General features: G+C 39.7%; 1 protein-coding gene across 2 annotated transcripts in view; it reads right to left on the bottom strand.

Moving 5' to 3' along the window:
• The window catches only part of phlpp2 (PH domain and leucine rich repeat protein phosphatase 2), a 34,088-nt gene extending 7,533 nt beyond the window's left edge, over positions 1-26,555 (bottom strand). The window contains exons 1-13 of one of the 2 annotated variants that reach the window (XM_026378232.1): positions 26,221-26,555; positions 24,163-24,446; positions 19,834-19,967; positions 11,152-11,342; positions 10,322-10,447; positions 7,179-7,333; positions 6,004-6,150; positions 5,251-5,481; positions 3,808-4,010; positions 3,614-3,674; positions 3,201-3,296; positions 2,411-2,566; positions 144-344 (exon numbers count right to left, since the gene is read on the bottom strand). In XM_026378232.1, coding sequence (XP_026234017.1) covers positions 144-344; positions 2,411-2,566; positions 3,201-3,296; positions 3,614-3,674; positions 3,808-4,010; positions 5,251-5,481; positions 6,004-6,150; positions 7,179-7,333; positions 10,322-10,447; positions 11,152-11,342; positions 19,834-19,967; positions 24,163-24,446; positions 26,221-26,433 — 2,198 coding nt within the window. In that variant the 5' untranslated portion in view covers positions 26,434-26,555. The remainder of the gene's footprint in view (positions 1-143; positions 345-2,410; positions 2,567-3,200; positions 3,297-3,613; positions 3,675-3,807; positions 4,011-5,250; positions 5,482-6,003; positions 6,151-7,178; positions 7,334-10,321; positions 10,448-11,151; positions 11,343-19,833; positions 19,968-24,162; positions 24,447-26,220) is intronic. The other variant, XM_026378233.1, reaches the window with a different exon arrangement.
• Between the last annotated feature and the right edge of the window lie 229 nt (positions 26,556-26,784).

Raw genomic sequence — 26,784 nt, 5'->3', positions numbered from 1 at the left:
CAGTACAATAATCAGCAAGAAAAAACAAAAAAGTTAAGTTAGCTCAAACGCTGCACAGTAAAAGTGGGGCTTTTTATTAATTGTGACATTTTAAAGCAAGTTATAAGCTATTAAAATGATGAATAAAAGAAATCACACTGTACCTGGCAGGAAAGGAGAGCAACTGGTTGTAGGCGATGTGAAGGACTCGCAGGTTCTGGTGTCCAACCAGCAAAGCACCACAGTTCTCATTCAAGTTGTTTCCTGTCAGATAGAGTTCCTGGAGTGTGCTGAGGCTCTCCTCTGATTGGCTGCTAGGAGGAATACTTTCCAGGGAATTGGCTGAGACGTTTAAGTATTTTAGGCTGTGAGGGAAGACAAATAAAACCATGTGATACATTAGTTTAAATAATCAGGATAACATCCAAAGAGTGTATCCACATGTTGTGCTTATATCTCCTGAAACTCTACAACCAGTACTTCAAAATATTAGAATGTTTCCTAAAATCAGACAAAGAATTATAATGCAGAAACGTCAAATTTCTGAAAGGGGTTTTCATTTATGCACTTAATAGATTTGTCGGGGCTCCTTTAGCACAAATTACTGCATCAGTGCAGAGTGGCATAAAGGTAATCAGCCTGCAGCACTGTTGATGCGCTATTGAAGACAAGGTTGCTTTGAAGACAGACATCAGCTTGTCTCTATTGTTGGGTCAGGTGTTGCCCATCTTCCTCTTTGCAATACCCCATCAGGGGTCCATTCAAGAGAGTTGTCTGGCCAATAAAGTACAGTAATATCAAATCACAGTAAAGCTTGTCAGGAGACATAAGCATGACACAGTGGACCAAAACCAGCAGGTGACATGACACCTCAAATCATCACCAACTGTGGAAATGTCACACTGGACTTGAAGCAACTTGGATTCTATCTACTTTTCCTCCAGACTCTGGGAGACTCTATCTATAAATAGAACTTGGACCATGAGAAACAGTCTAGTTATTTTCCACTTAGTGTAGGCAAGATGCTTTTCATGTTGTCTCTGGTTCAGGAGTGGGTTGATGCTAGCTAGCTGATGCTAACAACTATAGCCCATTTCCAGAATACGTGCATAGTGGCTCACTCACACCATCCTTAGTGAAGCTCTTCAAGTTCTTCTATCAGCGTTACTTGACAATCCTATTAAGTCATCCCTGTTGACTTGTGCATCTTTTCCTACTACACCTTTCCCTTCCAGTTAACTTTTCAAGACTATGCTTTGATACAGCACTCTGAGAACAGCCAGCTCCTCCAGCAATGACCTTCTGTGGCTTACCCTCTTGTGGAGTGTGTAGATGATCATATGCTGGGCAAATGTCAACCCATAAGTCTTCCCCATGTGGTTGTGTGTACAGAACTCAACAGAGATACAGTAGTAGTCGTGCACAAAAAGTAGTTTACTCACAAATTAATAAGTAAATAAGTAATTTTACTTGAAATTGATTATTCTAGTATTTTGAGATACAGTTTCAGTAATTTTCATGATTCAAAATTAAAACACAAAGGGCTTGACTTGATATTTGACTTCATATGCAATTGACTTTTTCACAATGTTTCCTTATTTTTCAAGATATACTAGAGAATACTAGGTAGTACTGGAGTTTCATATTTTGCAATACACATTTTGCATTTATAGCAATATATAGGTTTTAGGGCTTCCCAATTTTTAAATTTCTGTTGTTATTCTCATTCACTGAGGACTATTCTCTTAAACACAGAGAGTTAATTTATCTCTCCAAGTACAGCATTAACTTGCACACTGCGAAGGAGGGAATTTGAGCTGCAATCTTCCTTACGTAACTGGTGTTGTTAAGTCATTATCTATGCAGATCACATACTGGACAGTAATAAAACTTGTACACATGACAGAGTGAAACCACACTGTTGTTTTAAAACAGATTCAGACATTATTAAAATGCATCAATGACATCTCTGCAGCCAATTAACACTACAAGACTTGCAACATCTCATGGTGTCTACATGTGCAGTGGTAGATATGAAGCCATCGTCCTATACTGTGTCTATCCCCCTGTCTTTCCCTGTAGTTTGTACAGCTCTTATAAAACTTACCAGAAAATCCATCATGCACAGATCAGTCACTGCCATTAAGCCTCAGCATTAGAGAGACAATAAAGTACATTACAGCATGTGAACTGCTAATGGGTGTTAAGTGATTTACCACACAGGAAATAGAAGAAGGAATGGAGGTTGTGTTACAACCTGACTTCACTGAGCTTGACCACAATCCCTGTGTCAAATCTATGTTTCACTTCCAAAACTATAAGATGCATCCCACAGTTAAAGAGAGGCAATGATCAGTGACTCAAGTAATAGCCTACATAGTCTAGGGGGGCAAAGATGAAAAAGAAACAGAAAGATCTATACAGGACTCACTTTAAGGCCTTGTAAAAGAGACTCTCAGGGAGTTTGGCAAGCTTGTTGTGCTGGAGGTCTAGGGCTTCCAGAGGGACGTGGTCAAGTAGGTCAGGCACTCTCTGCAAACGATTGTTCCCCGCCAGCAGCTTTCTCAAGCTCAAGCTGTTGAGCAGTCTGTCAGAGGCCAGAAGAGACATCAGAGAGCCAGATTACAGGAAAGAAGCAAAAAAACAGAGCAACAAAAAGGAAAAGAACGTCTTCTTGTATTGCAGACTTGTCTACTTGTGAAGAAAGGGGGAGAGTTTTCAGGCATAGCAACCCATGTTAAATAATCCATCAGTGACCTTTACAGTCTTACCAGATGAACACTGCAGCTTTTTATTCCCTCTAAGAACCATCTCAGAAATCATGAGTGGGTACAGAAGAATAATATCTCATTTGCAAAAGCTTTTCTGATGTCTCCTTAAAATGCAAATGTCTGTGTTAAAAGCTGGAACTGATTGACAGGAACTCTGAGCCAAGTACTATGGATTGAACTTTACCAGCTTTACCATTGCAATTTACAGTCTCCCACAAAGAGACTGATACCAGCTGTTTTGTGTCTTGATCTTGTTATGGTTCCACTGCCATAACAAAATTTTTAGATGGGCATTATGATAAGTAACTTGCATTAGAGGAAGCTGTTAAAAAGCATGAGCATGCAGCACCTGATCTTCTAGTTTTGGATAGGATATCCAGCTTTTATATGAGGTTGAATAAATTCTAATTATTCAACAAATAAGACTAGTCACAGAAAAAAACCAATAACCTGGAAGGAAGCTCAGACAGTTGATTGTGTGTGACGTCCAGCATCTCAATTTTTCTGCAGTCACACACCCAGTCCGGGAGATACTCCAAAAGGTTCCTGTCTCATCGCACACACACAGTCACACATAGAAATGCACACAAAAACACTCAAACTGAGCATTTTACTTTAAACTGACATATGATTGAGTTGTGTAAAGTATACTATTGTATTTTTAAAAAAAAGCGTACTTCAAAGAGTACTTCAAATACTGTGAAGCTTGACTTTATCTGCATTGAGTTTGTTGTGCATTAATTATCCAATTTATTATTCAGACTTGGTTACACCATCTTTAATTCACTGTGTGTGACTAGATCAATGAAAACAGAGATAAAGCTTCAAAAATGAGTTGTCTCTTATTCCCAGCCAGAACTCACTGTGATAGTTCCATGTGTGTCAGCTGGTTAGGGACTGGATAGATGTTGACGGCTGTAAGGCCTGTGGGCACATAAAAGCAGCAATCAGCAACTAGACATGTTGACCATTCATACACGTGTTTATGAGATAAATGTATCACTTGGGAGAGCGTTCTGGCAATAATTGCAGCTAGATGATGCTCTGTTTAACTCACGGTTGCTGCTGGCATAAAGCATGCGCAGTGTGAAGCCGCTGAGCGTGAGTGTCCCCAGCTGGTTGCGCTGGCAGTGCAGAGTCTCCAGGTTGCAAATGGAGCTCAGGTCTAGTGAGTCCAAGCAATTGTCCCGCAAGTCCAGCTGAGTCACTTGGCTCACTGCCTCCAGACTCTCACTTTTCACCCAGCGCAGTCCATTTAATCTGCATTTAGGAGGAAATACAAGGGATGAAATTTTATTTGGTTATTACTAGTGGAGCAGACAAAAAGGTCTTGAGTGGAGCATTAAGGCAACTTCACAGCAAAATGCTCATTACAGTGAAGAAACTCTAATATGTCATACATGCTTACATAGTATACAGTATAATAGTAATAGTAATTAAAAAGGTATTTCAGCAGGGGCTAGTTTACAGTGACAGATCATAGGCATACATTACTGGAGGAAACTTAAAGAAAATAGTGAAGTACACAAATAGTAATAATAGTAGTAATCTAACATTTCCAGTATGGAAAATATCACAGTTTACCTTTGGCTAGAATACATTAATAATATTTTCCTAAAATCTTTAAGGGCCATATAAAAAATTAACAAATATTATAGCAGTCCATTAGGTCAACCTTCATAAATATGAAAATGAAGAACATTTAAGACAGAACACACACATCAATCATTCAGTTTTCACTGAACTGTAACACTGACACTGAACATATTTTGTTTACTGGATGACACACTGGGACCACTCTGTTGTCGCTTCCCTAGTTTTACTGAGGTCTACCCATATTTACCATTTAATCTTAGGTAGACAACAAAATGAAGCCAAAGCTTGAGTTTATGAGGCTCTCTCTGAATCCATCCAACCTGTTAATAAACACACTTTTATGAGAACTGCCAGCCCACTTATCAACCACAGATGCACCTTGCCCTCATAAATATGGACTGCCATTGGCCAACCACCACTTAACACCCAGTGTTGAGTTATTGGCTGGCTATGGTCGTAACAGTGGTTGCAGGTTTTATCTCCAGGTTGGTAGGAAAGTAGAGCTTTCCTATCTCTTATTAAGCACCACCAGGTCTCCTTTAGCAAGACACTTACGCCACAACTGTTCTTGTGGAGCTGTTAAGAGGCTAAGAGGTATGACTGTAATCCTGGCCAGGTGCCAGTGAATGTGTGAATGCAGGTGTAAGGCAGGACAACTTAGGAAAAAAAGTATTTGTGCTCAGCAAACCTGGCTATCTATAAATACATCTTAAATAAAAAGGTGAAGAATAGAGGAGCAGTGAGAAATGGAGGAAAAGCAGAGGTTCAGACTAGTGTTTGTGTCAGGACATTTATCTTCCTGTCAATGCTGGAGAAAGAAATTTAAAAAAGACAGGCACCAAAAAGAAAGACATTAAGGAAGTGCACAGACTGAGAACAGTTTGTACCCTGGCTGGCCGCTTACCGGAGGTCGATGTTTTTCAGGTGGCTCATTCTGGCCAGAGTACACAACTCTAGACTGTCCACTCTGTTCCCAGCCATGGCCAGTTTGTCCACTGAACTCAGCCTCTCAAGCACAGCAGGTATGTGAGAGAAGTTGTTGAAGGAGAGCCCCAGGCTGTTGAGCTGGGACAGGCCACCCAGCTCTTCAGGCAGGGAGCTGAGGTGGTTTCCATCCATAGACAATGTCTGCAAGCTACAAGACGAAGGGGACAAAATGTCATGTATTGCTTTCTATTACTTCAAAGAGTGGTCGAAATATCTGCTTGTGTCTATTTGTTGTTATAGTCGGTGTCCGCTGAGCAGCATCCTACATTAAGAAGATAAGCACAATGGAAAGTGGGATGATTTACAACTTCATCTTGTTGCATAATAAAACACTTCAACTACTTGCCTTTCACTGACTCCATAAAACACTCCCTTTAGAGTTTAAAGATTAAAGACATTAATTTCGTATTATGTACTATGTGGCCTGAAAATGCAAACAACATTTAAGAGAGTAAATGTTCACACATTTTGTTAGATCCTTTGAATTTAGCATAAATTGCAATTAGTCCTGTTTGTGGTAAACAATTGCAATTTTAATGTTGTTTAATCTCCTTGTTTAGTTTTAACATCAAATCAAATGTTTGTTCACATATTTGCCAGGTATTTACATATGTGTGCAAAGTAACATGGTGTGTAGAATGTATGTTATATATTATGCACTGTGTCACACCTTTGAAGGTTGCCTATCTGTTCAGGGACAGAGTGGAGGTTATTACAGGATAGGTTGAGCTCAGTCAGCGTCAGGATTTCACACAGACATTCAGGAAACACACCCAGACGGTTGTGAGACAAGTTCAGGCTCTTCAGCTGCAAAAACCTAAAGAAAGAGAGAACAGAATGGGGGACATTTAAAACAAATACAGTTTATCATAAAGTCCAAGTTGACAATTGTGCCAAGGTGTGTGTCAAAAAAGATCACTGAAAATACAGGAAACTCAAGTTGCCTGTTCACCAGCTTAGGAGCAGAAGTTGAGCTTCTCTGTGGAAGCATATTTAGCTGACCTGCTACTGTGGTCCACATTTTCAGTGCATTGCCTTGTCTGCAGAGCTATTTGTTGATCCTCAGGAGAATGCAGTGGACAAAAGGTGTGGATAAAAAAGATCTACGGAAAACTAACAGCTGAGGCTGAACAGCAATTATTGAAATTGAGGGCGAACACTGTGTTGATTACCCACAGGTCCACTGTGAGCATTTTCTGCTGTTATTTGCACTTCGGACCATGTTATTAAGATGGTTTAAAAAGCAGTAGGCAAGACAGCAGAGTGTTCTTACTGAAAAACATGCCAAACCCTACCTTTGCATGTTAAGAATATCATTTGATGATGTGATTAGATTCAGATGTGCCAGTCATACAGAATCAACTGCATTTGATGGGGATGACTTGAAATCCTCTATGTGTTTGTTCATTTATAATGTGCTGTCACCTCAATTAAGTCTTTCATATCAACTACACTTTCCATGTTTCACCAGGTGCTGAGTGGTGAAGGAAGCTAGCTCAGTATCAGCCATAGTGTTTGTCAGAGTTCAGACTAATTCCTTTTATCCATGCATCATTTTTCTAGATATACAAATAAATAGGAACAAGCACCAGATTGCTGTTTTTTATTCTTTAATGCCATAGTACAAACACATTGGTGATAGTTACATTGGAGTCATCTACATCGTCTGATGACTAAAGCCCGTTGAAATAACACCTGAAAATACAGTAGGGATTCTCTTCTGTGGTACACATATTTCATCAGCACAGACACCACCATAACAACCTGATCAAATTTTCTCTAACCGAAAAACAATGTAATAATCCCATCCCAAACTTCAGGTCTAGAAGGGGATTATTATTTTACCTGGGGAGGTTGAGCAGGCCTCCGGGCCCTTGCAAGCTCATGAAGTTGTGTCGCAGATTGAGGTGGGTGATATCCTGGCTGTAGAATAGGTATTCAGGCACTGCTTCCAGACTGTAACAGGACAGATCCACCAGGCTGACTGTCTGAGACACCACCTTTAAACACATACAGACACACACAGACACACACATTCATACAGACTGAGTAAAGAAAAACAAGCTTTAAGTTTGCTTAGAGTGAGTAATACCAATTTGTAATTGGTGTGCCAGCACCAAAACGCACTTTAACTATCAAAAGCTATGCTATGAATATCTACATTTGCCTTTTTTCCATAAAGTAAATGTGTTGAACTTCTGAGAAATTTTCATGTGACATTCAGGGGTTGATAACACTTCACTAAAAGTTGGCTTAAATTAATTCCTCATTAACACCAACAAAATCCAATCATGAAAACCAGTAAACTCTCCTGACAACTTGACACATTATATAATTACGAACCAAAGAGGGCCTTTGATCAGTACAGTCATGTACCAACCACTCCAATACCACACACCTTGTCATTACCTCAAATGAACTGGGACAATGAAGAATGGAAATAACTATACTGGCAATTGGTAATTTCTGGTGCAATTAAGTTTAATCTTGTGGAAACGTCATCATGAATTATAAAAGTAATAGAGTTACTCTTTAATATGAGCCTGTTACCATTACCAAACTTACCAAAAGTTTCACTGAGTTGACCTGGGTACTTGGTAGTTCTCCAATAAATCCTATCATATCATATCTAACAGGAGCATGGGACCTGACACCAATCTATTTAACCCCTCAGACTCCCTGCCTAGACCTTCTCGGATTAGTTTTATAGGTTCACTGACTCATTAGAAGGATTAGCTTCACCTAAAAACCTCCAGAAAGGTATTTCTAACAATGAGTCCAGGCACTAGAAACCTCCAACAGTACCTCTTCACATTAAGACAACGCAGCATTTTAGGCTAAGACATATTAAACCCCTTAGTACGGGCCAGCTAAAAGTGGTCATCCAGTCCAATGTGAGGAGAGTCTCCTTCATTAAGTACAAGGCTGCACACTAGGCAGCAACACAGAAAATGGGACGGCTGCTCAGCAGAGCGTGACATCATGTCACTGCTTTTAGAGATGACAAAGATAAAACTGCGCATCTCCCACAATACGACTCATCTGCCAGCAGATTTTAAAAAAATCACACACAACTCCTCTTTAAATAGAGTAATTAAGTGATGAGAGAGTGGGCGATGGACACAGAAGAATTAAAAAGGTACGGGAAGAAAATAGCACAGATTTGCTGTTTTAGATGATTTGCATAGTAATTAAACATTATGATTGGAAAACATTTAAAGCACTGCGACAGAGGAGGAAGACAAAGAGAAAGAAGTTCCACTGAAACCAACAGCTGTGTTGAAAGGGAGTAAAATATCACAGCAGGAATTGCCATGAACTGAGGTGGAGTACATTTTACCAGTTACAACAATTAACTTTACATCAATTCAACTCATGAGCACCATCAGACTATTTGTTTTAGACTTGAGAAACCAGGACATTCTGCTGTGTGTGGCTAACAGACTTGTCCAGAGCTGACTATAGCTAAACTTGTTTGCCTACTGATGCGTATTCATGTATTCAAGTTGTCACAGTTTATCATTTTGTTGAGACCTCTCTCTGCAGCTTGTGTTTTCTAACACTGACAAGGATGTCCTTATTCTGGTGTTATGGTTAGTGAATAATGAGTTACACAATGAATATCCTTCACTGAATTAATTAACTGCAACACTATTTCTGTTGATGTGTAATGTTTAATGCAGTTTCTGCATTAACACCTTAATAATTACATACAATAGCTCCTGGCAGCAGATTATTTGTATCATCTGTGTTCTTTTATAATGTATCTCCATCACATTAATAGCAAGTAAAAGAGGACACATTTTGCTAAATTAAAATGTAATTAATTTCACATTATAGCTGTTCCTATTGCATAATTGCATAATAAAATAAAATATATATTTACACAGCAGTCATGATTTATTTTTGCATTGGCTGTGATCTGGCTAACTGGCTACTTTTACAGCCACGAATACAACTATATAAATAAAACACATTATATATATTATTATTATAATACACTTTTCCACATGCACAATAAATTCTACCAATTTCTAATTAGCTCTAAAAGCTATGCAACATTACTATTTCAATGGATTCCGACTTCCTGTAAATATGCTGCTTTATTATGTATCCAAGCACTTTAATATTCTGTCTTATCCTGCATGCTCATTTTGCAAGGACACACACACTCACTTGCACATGCACACACATTTGTGCAGTTTATGCAATGTACCATAAAAACTGTCCCGAATCCACCAAAACCTTCATCAGTCATCATCCCCCAGTCTCCATAGAAACCTCTCAGTCTCAGCCTAAATACACAGTGCACTAACAGGCAACTCTAACCCAGTAATCCATACCGCCATGGTAGAGAGATATCCTGGACTTAGCATCAATCTGAAACTAATTGGATTTGCTTTTCTTTCTGTTGGCTTTCTCTTTCCATGGCTAACTGTACGCTGGCTCTGCCTCAGTGGCGGCTCACACAGAGGCTGTTCACATCCAAGAAGGAATGGTGCAAATTAGCCATTAATCAGAATATGACAAAAAGCAAGCTGAGCAGAACATGAAAATGTTTGTTTCTTTTTCTGAGGACAAACAAATGCAAACATATCTTTGGGTCACTTAAAATGTTCTATTGTGCAGTGATTTACTAGTAAATAACTAAAGCTCTACTGCTCAGAGTCTTTAAAAGAAATTCCACAGAAGTATATTCTAATAGAAGTAAAAACATAAACTATGTAAATAGATGTGTACTGTTCAATCAGTGCCAGACAGCACAGAGAGTTTGCCTCTGTGGTGCCAATCAGACTTACTTCAACATGTTCTTTATGAGTGGACGACTCAACAGACTGCCTACTGTAGTGCCAACATCTAATTTCTGATTTAAGTACCAGTAAGCCCAGAGGGACTTACTGGAAACAAACTGTTGCTGGGAGAAAACATGGGAGACACATATTGTGTACTGCACACACAGTAGCACAGTGGCTTTGTCTTTTGCTTACTTTTGATGCCTGCCGATGCCATCGCTGGTAGTCTGCAAGTGTGTCAAAGTTGACAAAGTATGTCTGAGCCTGTGATCCTGCTGAGCTGAACATCAGACAGTGTTGCCTCCGCTTCACCTCCTCCACCTCAATAAAAAGAAAACACAAATATATGATGAGGAAGAACACTGGGGGAGAAAACACAAACAGAACATGGCAATTCTTATTAATGATTATTACAATGATAGTAAAAGTATATATTAATTTTCAGTTGTTTAATGTATGTCCCCACAATGTCCCCAGTTTGAGTCTAGCTAGGGGCCTGAGTCCTTCATGCACTCTCTCTCTTCCCATGTTTACTGTCAACCTTTTTACTGTCAAACTGTGTGTTAAAGGCTAAAATTCCCCAAAGACTGTCTTAAAATATATATTTATACTATTTACCTACTCAACGATTAGGCTCTGCTGTATGATCCAAGATTTTCAACTGTGTTCTGTCAAAAGCTAAGAGTATACAGGATTTCATTATAACAAAAAAACCTACTGTATTATTTACACATTTTTGGTTCAATGTAAACTACTAACTCAGCTGCAGTTTTGCCTTATGCTGAAAAGACAATCTGTATATACTCTTTGGCCTGAACAGCCTAAAAGACTGAGATGCATTACCTTAGATGACATAATTTAGCAAATATAGTAGTGCGTCATCTTTTTGAGTCCATCCAACTGTTCAACACAGCTGTGTTGTTGTAGAGTGTCTACACTTAGCCTGGAGCATCGGCCCTGCCCCGTAGAAAGTGAAATGTTAGCACAGTTTTAGTTAGTCTGATGTCCCAATTCTCGATCCTCACCTTTCCTCCCACCAGGGGCAAGATGTGCATCTTCCCAGTCAGGCTGTCTTTCACAGAGGCCACGATTAGGCAGGTGCCACAAAGAATGACCTGTCGCTCTGCCCACTTATGTAACTGGGTTTTGCCCTTTCTGACGCTGAACACACCTTTCAGCAAGGTTCGCTCCTGCTGGTCTGCGTTCACTGGACGCTCTGCAAGAAAAAGTCCACACACAGAGATTGCTGTAAATCTCCAGACGTTGATCTAATGCACAATAAACCTTAGCCCTGCTTATATAAACAAATCCAGCTAATTAATAGCAAATGTTCCAGAGTTACACAAAAGATGGAAGGTTCCAGAAAAACCATATACAGTATAATAACAGGACAGAATGATATCACCTACAGATTAGTCAATTCCGTAGTGGACCAATTCCAGGAACTCATCTTACTTCAGCACTTAGGATGGAGACTGCCCCATTATCTTATTTAATGTACATCTGGAGAGATCTCACTGTGCAATAGTAGGAGGAAGGAAATGATCTTACAATAGGGAGAAAACAGTTTAGACACCAAACTCTGATATTAAAATCTATTAAATTAAACTTTCTGTGCGGATGTTCATCCCCGTGCCTGTGTCCAGAGACATGTGTTAGGTTAACTGGAAACTCAAAATTCCATGTAGGTGTGAATGTGAGTTTGAATGGTTGTCTGTCTCTATATGTCAGCTATGACAGACTGGTAACCTGTCCACGGAGTGCCCTGCCTCGAACACAATAACAGCTTGGATTGGCTCCAGCACCCCCACAAGCTTTAACAAGAAAAGTGGTTTAGATAATGGATGGATGGATGATTAAATAGTGCTATATTAGAATGCTGCTATTAACACATTTATGCAATTTTGTTGTATAAGGCTCAGTGTGGAGTCAGTTTTGATAATTCAAATTTAAGCCATTAATCTTTTCAGCCTTTCTCTGTGTAACTGTGCCAACCATCTGCATCCAATTCATGTCATGCATTTCAAGTTGATATACAAAGAGGGAAAGAAACTAATAGTGTAGTCAATGCAGTATCCTCCACCCACACACACACACACATACACACACAGACACACACACGCGCACACACACACATATATATAGTAGTAAGTTAGCTGTTGCTACAGTATCTACACAGTATCACAAAGACACATTGACCACAGACCCACCTATAAATACCTGTTGTTAAACACAGAGACCCAACACTTCAGAGAAGTTGAGTACAGCCTCATTCTGTGGGAAACACTGTGAGTCTGACTCAGTAATAGATGCAGATAGCAAGATAGATAGCTTCAACACTTCAGACCAGGATCTTTAAAATCTAGATGTCAATCAATACATTAAAGCTAATTTGAACAGCAGGTAAATTGCCAAGGTGACTTGTCATTGCAGCATGAATAAATGAATATGTGTCTGTATTTTTCCTCTCCATGCTTCCTCTCAACCTCTACTGCTGCCCTGACCTAAAAGAAGCACCAGTCAAATTGATGAATGAGTCAGGGTTTTGTCACATTAAACTCTCTTTTCAATTAAATTATGCCAATTTGCACAGTAGGCACCCTTAGCTGGCCAGTGCTGAAGGGCACATCAGACAGCAGTGCTGTCTCTGCCAGGCTTCAAGTACACACAGGTTAATAGCAGGTCAAACAAGCACAGAGGAGACACCGCCTCAGCCTGTTCACCTCTGTTCTTAAATTTTCCTCAAACCAACTTATGTTGCCTCCCACTCAGAGGCTGTCGTTGGCAATCTGTGCTCTCTCTCTCTCCCTCTTTCGATTTGACTTGCTTTTTCTCCCCACCTTCTCTTTCACTTTACAAGGGCATCCTACTGAAATGAAAGCCTTCTCGTGTTTTCCTTTGCCACGAAAACTGATAATGAACAAGCCAAGTGCTTCTGACAACAAATTGGCTGCCTGGCAGATCAATAGTAGTGCCTGATCCTTGGGTGTTCCTTTGTACAAAGAGAAAAGCAGAGACACAACTCCTCACAGGGTGTGTACTTGGTATGGAGGGATAGATCTGAAACGGGAAACACCTGGACATGCTGGCTAATACTCCTCTTCATAACCATCATGATCACTGTAATTTTAAAAAACAATACTTTTACTTATATATATATTGGTACCAAAGTTCTCATTTCACATTGGCACTAGCACAAAAAATGTCAAGCGATACCCAACGCTACTTGAAATGGAAGAGAGACACATTATTTCTGTGTCATTGCTCCTTCTTCTGTGTAACAATGTGAAAAGCTAAGCAATTACTATGATAGACTGATGGTTGGTTCCATGCAAGAAATCCACACGCAAATCCCTTCTCCAGAGTACAGCTGACAGCTGAACAAGTAAGTCAGACTAAATCAAAAATAATATATTCATTAAAACAAGTAATTAAGCAAAACACTCACCCACTGCAGTGCACATATCAATAAACTCATCATCATGCACCCACTCGCTACAAACAGAGAAGTTGATAGGATGCCCCTCTTTGCCTGCTTCACAGTGCATCACCAAAAACAAGCACACCCCACACCTAATTTAGTGGATGGTCTATCTTCTCAGTGTTCTGAACATCAGTATTGCAAGCAACAATCATAAATATTGGGGGAGGTTAAAGTATATACTAAAGTAAAGTGCTACAGAATAAAATCCTTTCAAGGCTAAAAATCTAATGGCAAATCAATCTTCAACTTGACCTATGAGATCTACCAAAGTGTGGATGTAAAAATAAGTTCCAAGTCAAATATAAAGAATATCCGCGATTATATATTAACAAGCCGGTCAACAAGCCTTTCAACAGGGAATATCCCCACTTGAATGGATAGATGTCATAAACCGAGATAATGGAGCTAAGAGAGAGCAAACACTGTGTACTCCCAACACAGCAAAGCATGCCTCTATTCCTTTGGCACTTACAGAAAAAAGCACAAGCTCAGCGCTAATTTCCTATTAACGTCAAAGCAGTAGTAGTACACATCATGTGAATGATAAACCCCACTACAAACGTAAACTCATCACAAACAAAACTTTCAATGAGTAATATTAGCAGAGCTTAGCTAAGCAAACATACTACAGCTACCAAAACCACTAGTTCATGCAAACATGAAACTGATGCTGCAGAGTAGGCAGGAGGGAAAGTTCATGTAAAATACACAAGTGTTTTAAAAAAAGTCACTGTTACCACAACAATAGACATATCTGCTACATCAGTGCACTACGAGAGAAACACCGGCCTACAAGCCTACAATATTTTGAATACTACATGGCTGAAAGTAGAGCAGAGGGGGTTTGTGTATCTGTAATTCCGTACATCATTAGTCTGCGATTCTGATTCCTGTCCCACTGTGGATTTGTTGGTACACCTGGTGCTGTGCATGGTTGATAAATGTGGGTGTCAACCAGGTATGTGCTCAATGCTCACTTAAATTATTATCCCTGTGTTGAACGTGTAGAAATTGTGACTTAGTTATTCTCTTTCTGCCTCTGTCGAATGGATTAGTTGTTGCTGCCAGATTTTTCTTCCACCTGAAAAAAACAAAACATTCTGTCGCACTTCCATATCTATACGACCACCTATTTTAAAGTCATCAGCCTATTTACGCAATAAAGAGAAAACTTGGAAAACAAACACACATGCTATCCCTCAAGGTCCGTGGGGCTATTTGTTGCTAGGGAAACAGGCTGTTCAAAAAACCAAAGTCCAATATGAGCTGGAAAACCTCCACATTGTCTCCAGTAACCTCTGGCTGCTCTGTGGAAAACCAGCGAAATCAATCCCATCCTACTGATGACGAATGCTGTTGACTGTTCCCAGTGGCTTCACAGGGGTTTAATGACATGGTTGTACATGTTGTGCAACACAGTTTTCTGTTGCAGGATGTTTTTGCTATGGGAAGACCAGGGCCACAGAGAAACTGTGCCTCCACTAAACTAATCATCAACTTGTGTCAAACAACCTCCATGGGGAGGCTGCCAAAGGAGACAATGTGACAATTAACAGATCAGGGAGTCAACTGCACGACGTCTCTCTTCTGTTGATCTCCAATGCGGCTGCAGCCTTCTCTTGCCTGCAAACCAAGTGTCGTTTCACGTCACATGACATGTCAGATGAGCAACAGCAAGTCCACAACAGGGCAAATACTAATCACTTATTACTGCAGAATAAAAAGAAATAGATGGATATAGAGATAGGAGGGAAGAGAGAATAGGCAAAGAGAGAGGAGAATTAAAGAACGGAGAAATGTGATGTGATTGGGTGATACAAAATAAAGAGAGGAAGTGAACTGAGGAAATAGAACAGGGTGGAGGGCTACAAAGGAATTAGTTACACTGAAGTCATTTGTCAAAATAAATCCACGGCAAATGGAAGAATAAGACTGTCTTCATATCTATTGCTATAACTGTGAAGGGATATATTAACATTACATGTATCAACTAAATATTAGAAAAACAGCAGCGGCCATCAGTAAATTATTCTTTAAGTTGCAAGAAAATGAAGCGTCAACTATTTTGAAAAAGCACTGACTGTTCCAGCCTTTAAAACATGCAAGTATCTGAAATAATGGTCTTTTAAAATGCCTACAAGCTTAATAGCTTTGACTTTTGACTGTTAACTACAAAATAGGTGACATGTGATGGCATTACCGGTCTAGGAAATTGTGATGAACGTTTCTGCTGCTTCGTGATATTTTATAGATCTAACATTTTACATTTGCATTTACATTTAGTCATTTGGCAGATGCTTTTATCCAACACTACTTAGAAGTGACGCAAGTAACAAATCTAAGTGGGGGAGGAGACAGTAGAAGAAAACTATCATGAGACGAAATATTTGTTTGGTGAGATATAAGAGTCAGATAATGGGGAAAGTTAATAAGTTAATTAATTAAGAAAATAATCAGCAAATTAAAATCAGTTATAACAATGACATAAAATGTTTTCTTTTTGTAGTTTGAGCAATAAACAAGAGTAACAATGTTAGTGTTAATAAAGAGCAGCTGTTTATTGACCGAATGACCGCATACAACATGCACACCAGTAAATCATCATCATCGGTTTTCAATGTAGGTCTGTGTGCTGAGCAAGTATCCACAAAGAATTAACACTACTCTGAGTTGCTGAAACTCTTTATAAATAAGCTATACAAAACAACTTATTTAAACGAATTCATCGTTGAAGTAAATATATGGAAAGTCACATTCACCCCAGGGCAATTGTGAACACGTGCATTTTCTATTTTATAGTCAAAAGACAATCTTACTGTCATTTATCATCTCTTATGAATAATAGTTTTATTGTGTAGCTCCTGAGTTTGGGCTGGAGGGTATTTACACTTTGTTGAATCTGTTTTTAATTACATTCTGGACGATGTCAAGGCAACTGTCAAAGACTGCTGAATCCAATATTCCCTATATCACAGAGCTGTTTTGTCTTGCTCAAGATTGCACAGATTATGTTAGCATGCAGTAGGGGGTCAGTGGAAGTGGAAACAGTCTCATGTGACTCAGAACAGTAAGCAAATTCAAATTCAACCCACCACCCAGATGCCTCCTCTCGGTGGTCGATGTTTACTTTGATTAAAAAAAAAAAAAGATAGAAAGATAGTCAACTCTGGACTGTACAGATGTAAGATGCATAGTTGAATACTACCTTTGAACACAAATGATGACAAACAGATCTGTAAAATGGTGGAATTTTTTCAGCAGCAGTAAGCCAGCAGACCATGAGTCTAGAGACAGTTTGCAGGTTTCAAATGGTGGAAATTATTAGGAGAAACAGAGCTCCACAGAAACTGAGAATAATCTGGGGAGCTGACAAGAAAATACAGCCTGCACCCTGCAGAGGTTTATGGCTTGGGGCAGTTCTCCGAGAACGCAAATCTGAATAGAATTTAATTAACTTAATTAGTAACTTAAATCTAAGTCTGACTGCCCTTAACTTCTTGTCCCTGTGAACCAATTTCTCCCTTTAAACCATAAAATAAAGACACAAACTGAGACATTATTATTAATATTGTCTTACTATTGTCTTTCTGTTCTTTAAGGATATGCTTATTTTTACTTAGTGATAGACCTCAGGGTCTCACATTTTCAGACATTAGTTCATCGCTCATGTCATCACATCTTAGAACATCCCAATTCTTCATTTAGGTTTAATGTCTGCTAATAAATCTGCTTAAGCTAAATCAATAACATACTTGGTGAGTTCACACTGCTCATAGATGAATTATTTCCATTTGCTCTAACGCTGACACTGGATTTGAAATGAACGATATACAGCAGCTTCAGTTCCCTAGATGTAAGACATGCAGAGGTGGAAAAGGACCCCGTGGACGAGCACAAGAGCTTACAGCAGGCCTTACTGCAGCTGCATGGGTTGACACAGAGAACCACTGGCCAACAGGCTATTGTTTTCACTGGGAGCGTTTTTTATTAAGTCAGCATTTAGAAATGTTTACTCCCTTGTCCATGTTTGTTTTTATCTCATCTGTGCACCACAGCAGGAGGATGTGTGTGTGGGAAGCAGGAGGGTGGAGAAGATTCGAGATGAGTTTCCTGAACAAATAAGATGATGGTAAAGTTTAATAAGTTACCTGCTGGAGGCCATAAAACAATGCATTTAGAAATAAAACTCAGCATGGGAATGCATGGGAACACAGACAAATGTGCACACATGCAAAGTAGCAAACGTGCATAACAACAAATATAATAAATGCATTTCTTTTATCTACATAAATCAAGAGTCAAACTTATTAAAACAAACCAATGTCTACTTGTAATTCTTTTGGTTTAATGAACGAGCAAATTTCCTCCTCACACTGATTCAATAGGTCTGAGTAGTAACCTTTCCATTTTACATGAAATCACAAACTCTAAAAGTTTTAAAGCATTACTACTATAATTTTACTTTTACTCAACTTGCAATCCCTCAGGTTTATTATACAGCTGCTTTTAGGACAAGTGATGCAGCCTCTCAAAAATTACTAAATGCATAACCTACACATGCAGTGCACCATGGACAAGTTTCCCCACATCAGTTTACCTCTGCTACACAAGCTAGGGGGGGGAGTATCTCAGAAAAAGACTGTTGTCGTGTGTTTCAACACTACATCACAGGCCACCTTTAACACCACTATGGGTGGGAATGTAAAATCTGAGTTAAAATGATATCAACTGCTGAATCTGTATAAATGGAGAGGATCTGAACATCAGCAATATAAATGGAGAGGATCTGAACATCAGCAAAGGGGAGGTGGGTGAACATACTGAGGTAAGTCAGAACAACCGCAGTAAGCTTCAAGCTATAAGTTACATCTTTAAAAGTTATACAGGCATCAAATGGCCTTAGCTGGGTATTAACAGTACAACATTAATCAGTTATGCCTGGTCTCGGGTACTCTTTTCCCATGAGTTGACAAAAGGAGGCAGGAAGTCCCCAAGGGGCTTGGACAGACTCTGGCCAGTGTAGCCTGACTAGCCAAGTAGCCAAGATCTGGCCAATTCTCATGGTAGCAAGGGACAAACAACAGTTAAGCTTCCACTGGACACTTAAGGACTCTAAATAGGAGGCCACAGTGAGCTTAAGATCTGACAACTTAACACATATAAGTTGTGGGCACAATTGTATTTATTCTGAAGATGCTAGCTAGAGTCAAGAAAAACAAAACACAATAAAAGGCCTGTTTATAATGCAGATTCTGATGAGTAATAAAGAGAAAATAAAGCAAGTCTCCATGATGTTTTATACACCACCACAACCAAAAGTCACTAAATTGTTGAGTCAGTTAGGATTTTTTGAAGTCAAATGTGCCTAGTCAACCAAAGAATTGCAATACAAAGCTGTTGAGATTTGTGTTTAGCATGCATTCTTACGCAGTGTGGAAACCTCCCTGCATTTGAATTTAGGGAGGGTTGTGTGGGACTTTAGACACAGTGGTTTGCTCAGTCTTCCTCTTTTTCTGGCAGCATGTAAGCAGTTCCAACCCCAAACATAAGGAGTTCCACTAGCTCAGCAGGAACATCAGTTGATTTATTAAGTGGAAACACATTACAGAACATCACCATTTACCCTTAATGGCAAATCCTTTAATTGCTGCTACTGTGAGAATATCATTACACCAGACCCCAATGAAGGCAGCTAGAAATGAATCTGGGTTTATGTGAGCTGTTTTAAGATACAGTACATGCAAGTTATATATATATAGATATAAATGTAATTTATAAATATAAATTCTCCAATGAATCACATCCATTCTGCTACTGCAGTAATATATCACGCTGACACAGGGACGCTTAGTCACTCTCATCCTGGGGTCATGGGAGCAGCCTGACAACAGAAGGTGAAAGGCAGCCCACATGAGGATATAGAATCACCACGGGGTGAAGGATAGACAGTCACTTATCATGAGGCTGCAATGGCTGTGTGTTTGTGCTATTCCAGGCTATAATAAATACCAGAGGTTGCATCAGAAAGCCTCAAACAACAACTGCATTAACATTGTCCAGTGATGCACACAAAGACACAAGATAAAAAGAGGATGTGATAGAACCATTTTGGAAAGTCTGACTTGCCACAGCCTGTTTTAAGGCCTTCAAAGGAAGACACCAGGCTCAGATAGCAGCAGATAGTGAAGATTGAAGATGATGGCCCATGTGGGTCAGTACTTACCACTGTAGAATCGGATCAAACAGCTAAGGTCTGAGTTGGCGGCTTCTTGCTGCACTCGTACAGGGTCGGCGTAGCCCATAGCAGCCAGGTAGTCGTACACCATCTGGAGAGGACGCTCTGAGGCTTCAAGTCTCCTACATGACACAAAAAAAGGAGAGGTGTTGGGACAGTTTCTCCAACTGGGCATAATAACACATGAACTGAAGCACAGATTTGTGTAAATACATTTTTTTCGCCTCAATGCAGATATGACTTAATCTGAAGAATCATCTCTGTCCACTAGTGATTACTTAAAAAACTCATCAGTAAGACCTAACAGAGTGAATTTCAACCCTGCAATCCAGTACCCTTAACCTGTGACCAACAGACTTTCATATGTATGCTTGCTAGTCTGGCTGCACAAGAAAAGCACTACAGCAAATGCAACTTACTCTTTTCATTGTAAAACTGATCTCATTTCTATAAAAATGGATCAGTTCTGATCAAAGTGATGCTCTGACCCATTTCTTTTTATGACTCTGAATACATTTTTGGTTTGCAGTCCTACATAATAAGGTGATATAATATGAAGACAAAGAAATCATGTGAGTTTGGGTCTCTGTTTAATCGAAACTTGGACAATTTTCACGAATATATAATGTATAATGATAAAAAGTACAATTTACAGTAAATCACAGAGAAAATAAACAAAGTTACAAACAACACTGACCCTTTAAACTCAGTAGGTCCACAGCTATCACAACCCTTGCCCAAGTCAAATGTCATCTTCTTCATGTCAGATTATACTTTTAGCAGGATCAAGTTATTTGCTGGGGCCTCTCTGGGGATGGGATTTAGGATTCAGGTGTCTAGCTGCGTTCTCTAAGTGGTCCTAATCATGCAAATTAAGTATTATACAGGTTTTGAATCTTTACATTCCCATTTCATCACAATTTACTTTATTAACACTTCATCTATTTATGCTGCTAATTCCCAGCATGGTTCCATTCATCTTTCATCTGTAGAGTCTACTCAGCCAAAATGCCCAATAATGGGTGTAAACATGCAGGGTGTGCAAAAACTGACTCACATCAAAAGCATAAAAAGACTGCAGGAGTATGTTTTAATTTGATCAGGGTATATTCTATATTCTATTACACAACGGGGGATGTGATGTCTCAGCAATTCTAGATCATTTATCAAGGTTTCAGTGACCAAGAGTGAAAGTTAGCAAAATAGATATTAAATCTAAAACTGTATTAATTAATTAATAGGTTGATTGTAAAAAAAAAACACAAACGTTGTTAAAGGGAATGTGGTAGTGTGAAAGCTTGGTCAACTTAATCTTAGCGGGAACCTGTCACTGGCACGTCGCAGATTTATTAGACAACCCAGTACAAGGTTTCTCATTTATTCTGCTAGTCAGCAGTATAACCTCCATCTAAGTACATGGCTGCAACATGTCTGAAAGACATAGAGCTAGTGTGGTTATAATGCCACAATTGTGTATTTTCTGAAAAGTTGTGTTTTCTCTTTCATTGTTCTGTTTTCTGTTTTGTTACCATGTTTTTTTGTTTTGTTGTGTTTTGTTGCTGTGACAACAAATAGTGGCAGAGCAAAGCAGATCTGTGTGGGGTGAAGAGGGTAACACTTGAAACAAACCACACTGCTATATTTCCATCAAGTTTGCTACATCTCTTTTTCACAGTCTGAGGTTTGCCTGGTGCTCTTACTGTACAATTATGTCAAATAGGGGCGGCTGTGGTTCAGGAGATAGTGTGGTCGTCTACCAGTCGTGGGGTTGAGAATTTGATCTCCGGCTCTTCCTGTCCATATGGTTTGGGTTAGTGTTAACCTTGAGATTAAGTGTCTTTGGGAAAGACACTGAACCCCAAGTTGCTCTTGGTGGGTCAGCGCCACCATCATCGGTGTGTGAAAATGGGTTTGTTAAGTGTTTTGGGTACTGAAACGGTGCAGACCATTTGCTGTACCCTCTTCCCCTGCAGTGCTTTAATTGCACCAGATTAGCAAGTTCCTGTCACCAGCTATTATTCTCAACAGACTATTTGGATGGTGGCGTTACAGGAGCCACTTGAACTTAAGCATTCACCTGTAAAAGCACTGTGCCCTGATCCTGTGTGGCGTTCTGTCTGATCTTTCAGAACCAATCTTTAAATGATATCTGCCTAGTTCCTCAAAATGATTATTGTAGACATTACCAGATGAGGTTTCTCTGCAGGGTGTATAGCCTCAGTTAACACTGAGGAGCTCAGTGATTTGGGAATCCCACGTTATCAGGCCACTAACTTTTCTGAAAGGAGGAGCCTGAGATGTCAGAGAGCCTCCCAGAAAGTGTTCTGGGCATGCCAAACTGGGAGAGGAAACCCTGGGCATACCCAGAACATGTTGAAGGGATTACATACCCAATCTGTCCTGGTAGCACTTAGAGATCCCCAAGGAAGAGCTTCTTGCTGGGAAAATGCACTGGACTGCTCTGCCCACTCTGTTAGTACTGTGTGACCCTGATCAAACAGATAATTGCAGGGATGGTTGCTTTCCATCAATTTCATTGCTCTGTAAACGTATCTCTGAGTTTGTCCAACTGAAAATACAAAGTTCCTTAAACAATAAATAGCCCAGATAACATCTTACTGTAATCAGCACATTACAACTTACTATTAAAAGAAAATCACTGGAGAAAGCTTCTGTACCTTCCATCGTATACGTCCTAATAAATCAGTGCATATCTCATTGCTGTCAACACCTTTGTATGTTTCAGGTGCTTATTTATACAGTACACTTCGCTATTATCAATCACAGTAACAGACCCTATTTAGATAATAATCATAAATGTTGTTTACAAGAGGTAAAGAAAATACAGAACTAGGAGCCGCTTTAAGGTCAAACATGAGTCCAAGCTTTTGTACTTTCAATGAACATTTGATTAAATTTAATTCAACCTTGACTTGTCTCTACTGTACGTGCCGTGTGTGGGAACGGCATTTTCCTTTAAAGAAATAGAAATCATACTTTTATTAACTCACCGAATCCCTGTTTTTTGATGTTGAAAGCTTTCATATTAAAATTAAATCCACCTGAACATACTCACTGGAGGACAGAATTCAAGGGCTGTACTGCTGGAAAATAAACTGAACCAACACAGCCTATGTGCACGCTTACCAAAGCCTTTCATTTATTACCAATATGAATTACTGGCATATTGCATATGCTTTTAATTGGCATGAATAAAATGAATGTCCATGACATGATTTTCCAGCCATTCATGCTCAACAACACAACCATTTACACAATTTGCACTACAAATACAACTACTGTTTTTTTTGCTACCATCACATGTATTAAACTATTTTTCTATGTCTTAGCATTGCACAAAATTAAACAGACAGTAAGGATCCCACAGAATTAGTTGTATGCATTCTACATTTTAGACTCTCGTTTCTCATATCTTCACATAGGCTTTCCCAGGAAAGAATGGCCCAGATTCCTTCGTGGTCAAGGATCAGTGAACCAGCTTTTTATGCTGTCATAGATAATCATTTGCTATGTCCGTCTACATATGTCTTAGAGAGCAATATGTATGCTGCAGAGCAGCAGCAGCAGCAGCAGCAGGTTTAGTGCTCTGTGTGTGTCTGCACCGGAGGCATTCAGGCACAGTACAGTGTCTGTTGTTACGCATGTAAAACGCAACTAAATAGACTTAAAGCATAAAAACATGCTTCAAGATGTGGACTGATTAAAGTGAGTGCATTAATTAAAATAGTAGCAGTAAGCAAAAAGATGTTGACATCTGTTTAAAAATGCAATGCTATTGTAAGACGTTACTTTACATCATTATGCCCATTTCATCTGTGCTTTCTGTGTCTGATGGAAGTGATGTGCTTCCATTTTAACCTATGCAGCTGTCATAATCAGCTGCGCAACATATTTCACTTGCACTATACTTAACTGCACCCAAAGCATCTTTTTACACTTCCAGTGATTTTTTTACTTCTCTTACTTTTTTCATTTCAATGTTAGTACATGATTATACATTGAGCTGTGAGCTGTCAGGAGCTTCAGAGTGTGTGCGAGTTGGCCCATTCAGAATAACTAATGCAGGTTTAACCCATCTCACTCTGTTACTCTGAAAGAGGCACAGGTTTTCTGGAACACTCCTGCTATGGTACTTGCTCAATGAAGGCACTAGCGTCCAAACCACAGTTGGTAGCATCCACCCTGAGTTTTTAAAATACTTTATGTCTAATTTTTAGCATTGTTCAAATGCAGAGCACGCATTTGCCCACAGGAATTATAGCTTCACTCTCATTACTTAACATAGTGTATATTTACCTGACTAGGTCTCCATGCAGCTGCACATAGAGTGGCTGTCCATTCCTCTGAGCACACAGCTCCTCCACTGTGGTATTGGTAGAGCAGAGCACCAACTGCAGATCTGTCTGAGGGGTGGAGGTGGCCTGTGGTCCAGAGGCAGGAAGAAGTGGGTCCACTGTCCCCCCATATAGACACACACAGCCTCGCTGTGGGTCCCCCTTTAGCCAATCCCGCTCTCGTGACCCATATCTGGTCTTTCTTGTCACACAGCCACGACTCCCATTCCGCTTCATGTTACGCTGCTGACACAGAAAGATTCATTTTAATATGGAGATAAACATCACATACATCCAGAGCTCTATAGAAAGCTGTAAAACTGGTGGTTAATAAAGTACTGTTGGTCCTTTCAGAGGTGCTGTGGGCAAAAACACAAAATATTATCACATTAAAATGCAATAGGAAAAACTTAAAAGATGCTGGAACAGAATAATCTGATCTACAACTTTGGAGAAACAGTTATTTACAGCTGACAGAGGTTGTTACAAAAGGAACTGGAGAATTTTATCTATGGAGACATCAGACCTCAGATGACTAATGTCTACTGAACACAGCAAAGGCATTACATTACAGCTACTAAAATCTACTATTGTGACTATGCATATAAGTTCTGCAGTATATACACCACACTGCTGTTTGGATGTGTCAAGGATTCACCTTGACTCCACATATATTCAGAATATTCATAGACAGGATATGAAACATAAGGTTGGAAAGCATCCAGTTTAGCATTGATGCAGCTCATTACAGCCTCAGATCCATCAGCTGACTGCACAAACCCTTCTCCTTTGAAGGCATCATAGTTTCCCCCAGTTTTGTTTACTTAGTTGATGGATAGCAAAAAAACACTGTGTGACCACAGTGAAAGTAGCTCTGCATACACCAAAGTGGTCTACCAACACGTTCTTCATCAGCTACTAGAGCGTGTCTGAGGGAAGCACTGAACCGCTGCTTCCTTTGTGGAATCACTTATGTAGCCCGAGTCAACTCCAGGCGCACAGAGCAGCTCCCAGGTCTACATGTGGGGCACTGTGTGAATGTAAAGCTGACTAAGAGAATCTATGTTAAGTCAACCTGTCTCCAGCCAGGAATTAGTAGATTTATATCCTGTACTGTACATATTTGAATGAATGATTGCAGACCAAGCTGAGTTTTTCAATTAGCTAAAGAGGTCTCATAATGTAAACGTAATGTTAATATTTTATGTTATAGGATAAACAGTATCTCCAGCCTCAACCAATAGGGCCATATTTTACCACATCTATTAGTTACTGTATTTCCTCACTGGTTCTCAAAAAGTATTACTTTATGTTGCAACAGGCATTAAAAATACTATTGTATTTGTTTTAAGCGTTGCGCCTCACCTTGCAGTTCATACTGACTAAATTACAGGTGAACACTGTTGCTGCCAAAATCTGTTATAAATAGAAATGAATCTTGAATCATTGAAGTATTGGTTGATTCTTCACATTCTCCAAATCTAGAGAAACCACTACACTTTACTTATGTGCTATGCACTTATTATAATTGACAGGGTGACCTATTTTATGTGGTGATTTTGATGTGGTTCCATCAAATACAACAACCGAGCAATGCATACAAATGCAATTGAATGACAAAACCCAGACTGTCTTGTGAGTGGCTACCTAAGAACCTAAACATCGCTTCACATCATATGTCTTGCCTAAAATGTCAGTAAAAACTGTTCAGCAGCGGGCCTGTCTATAAAAGCTCTAACAGCCTACTGTGTGTGTGTGTGTGTGTGTGTGTGGCTTGTGGTTGTTAATTGGCTCTGGTACATTCCTCAGTGAAAGGCAATCATGCACAGATCAATCATCAACCAGAGAGTATCAATCATCTGATATCACAGCTGTTACATAACAAGGATGCACTTTAATTCTCACGCACTTTACCCTGTTGGATTCCCATATTGCAATGTAGGAAAATAGACAATATAGAGCTATCTGTCGAGCACTTATAAACCATCTTAACAAAATAAATCCTCTCGTTAGGACTTGCCTTCAACACTCGGATCCCCGTTGCAGAATGAGCTCCCGGACCACTGCGGTTTCCACGACCTGCAGTCTGATTCAGCCCCGCTTGGTGGACCACCGTGTCCGGCTGCCTGTCTATGCAAGCTCCGTTATCTCCGACATCACCTCCTTTCTTGATGCCCGTTTGGGTGTTAGTCTCAACGAGCGCTGCATTACGATCCTCGTCCTCCATCGCCATGGATGATCTCTATCAACAGCGACAGAAAACAACAAGTGCCGTCCCGGTACGTGACTGGCAGATTCCCACGGAGAGGTGAAGATTCACCGTGTGTCGGTGCAGCGACGCCATATCCGACTAAATCTGAGCGGTGTCACACAGAGGCCTGAGCCGATCCATAAACATGACATGGGCGGGCTCACGGCGCCTCATATTCAGCAGCCGCTGCCCCTTTCTGAGGGGCAGAGGCTTAGTACGTTAATCATAAAGCAAGAAAACAGGATTTATTTGTTTGTATGTGTTTATATTTGTAATGGAGGAAGTGTTTGGCCTGAACTGATGGTTTAACGTTACTACATCAAAATACCTGAC

This window comes from Anabas testudineus, chromosome 3 (assembly GCF_900324465.2).
Source record: "Anabas testudineus chromosome 3, fAnaTes1.2, whole genome shotgun sequence".
Lineage (NCBI taxonomy): Eukaryota > Metazoa > Chordata > Actinopteri > Anabantiformes > Anabantidae > Anabas > Anabas testudineus.
Note: the sequence above shows the minus strand (reverse complement) of the source record. Positions and strands in the feature narration are given on the sequence as shown.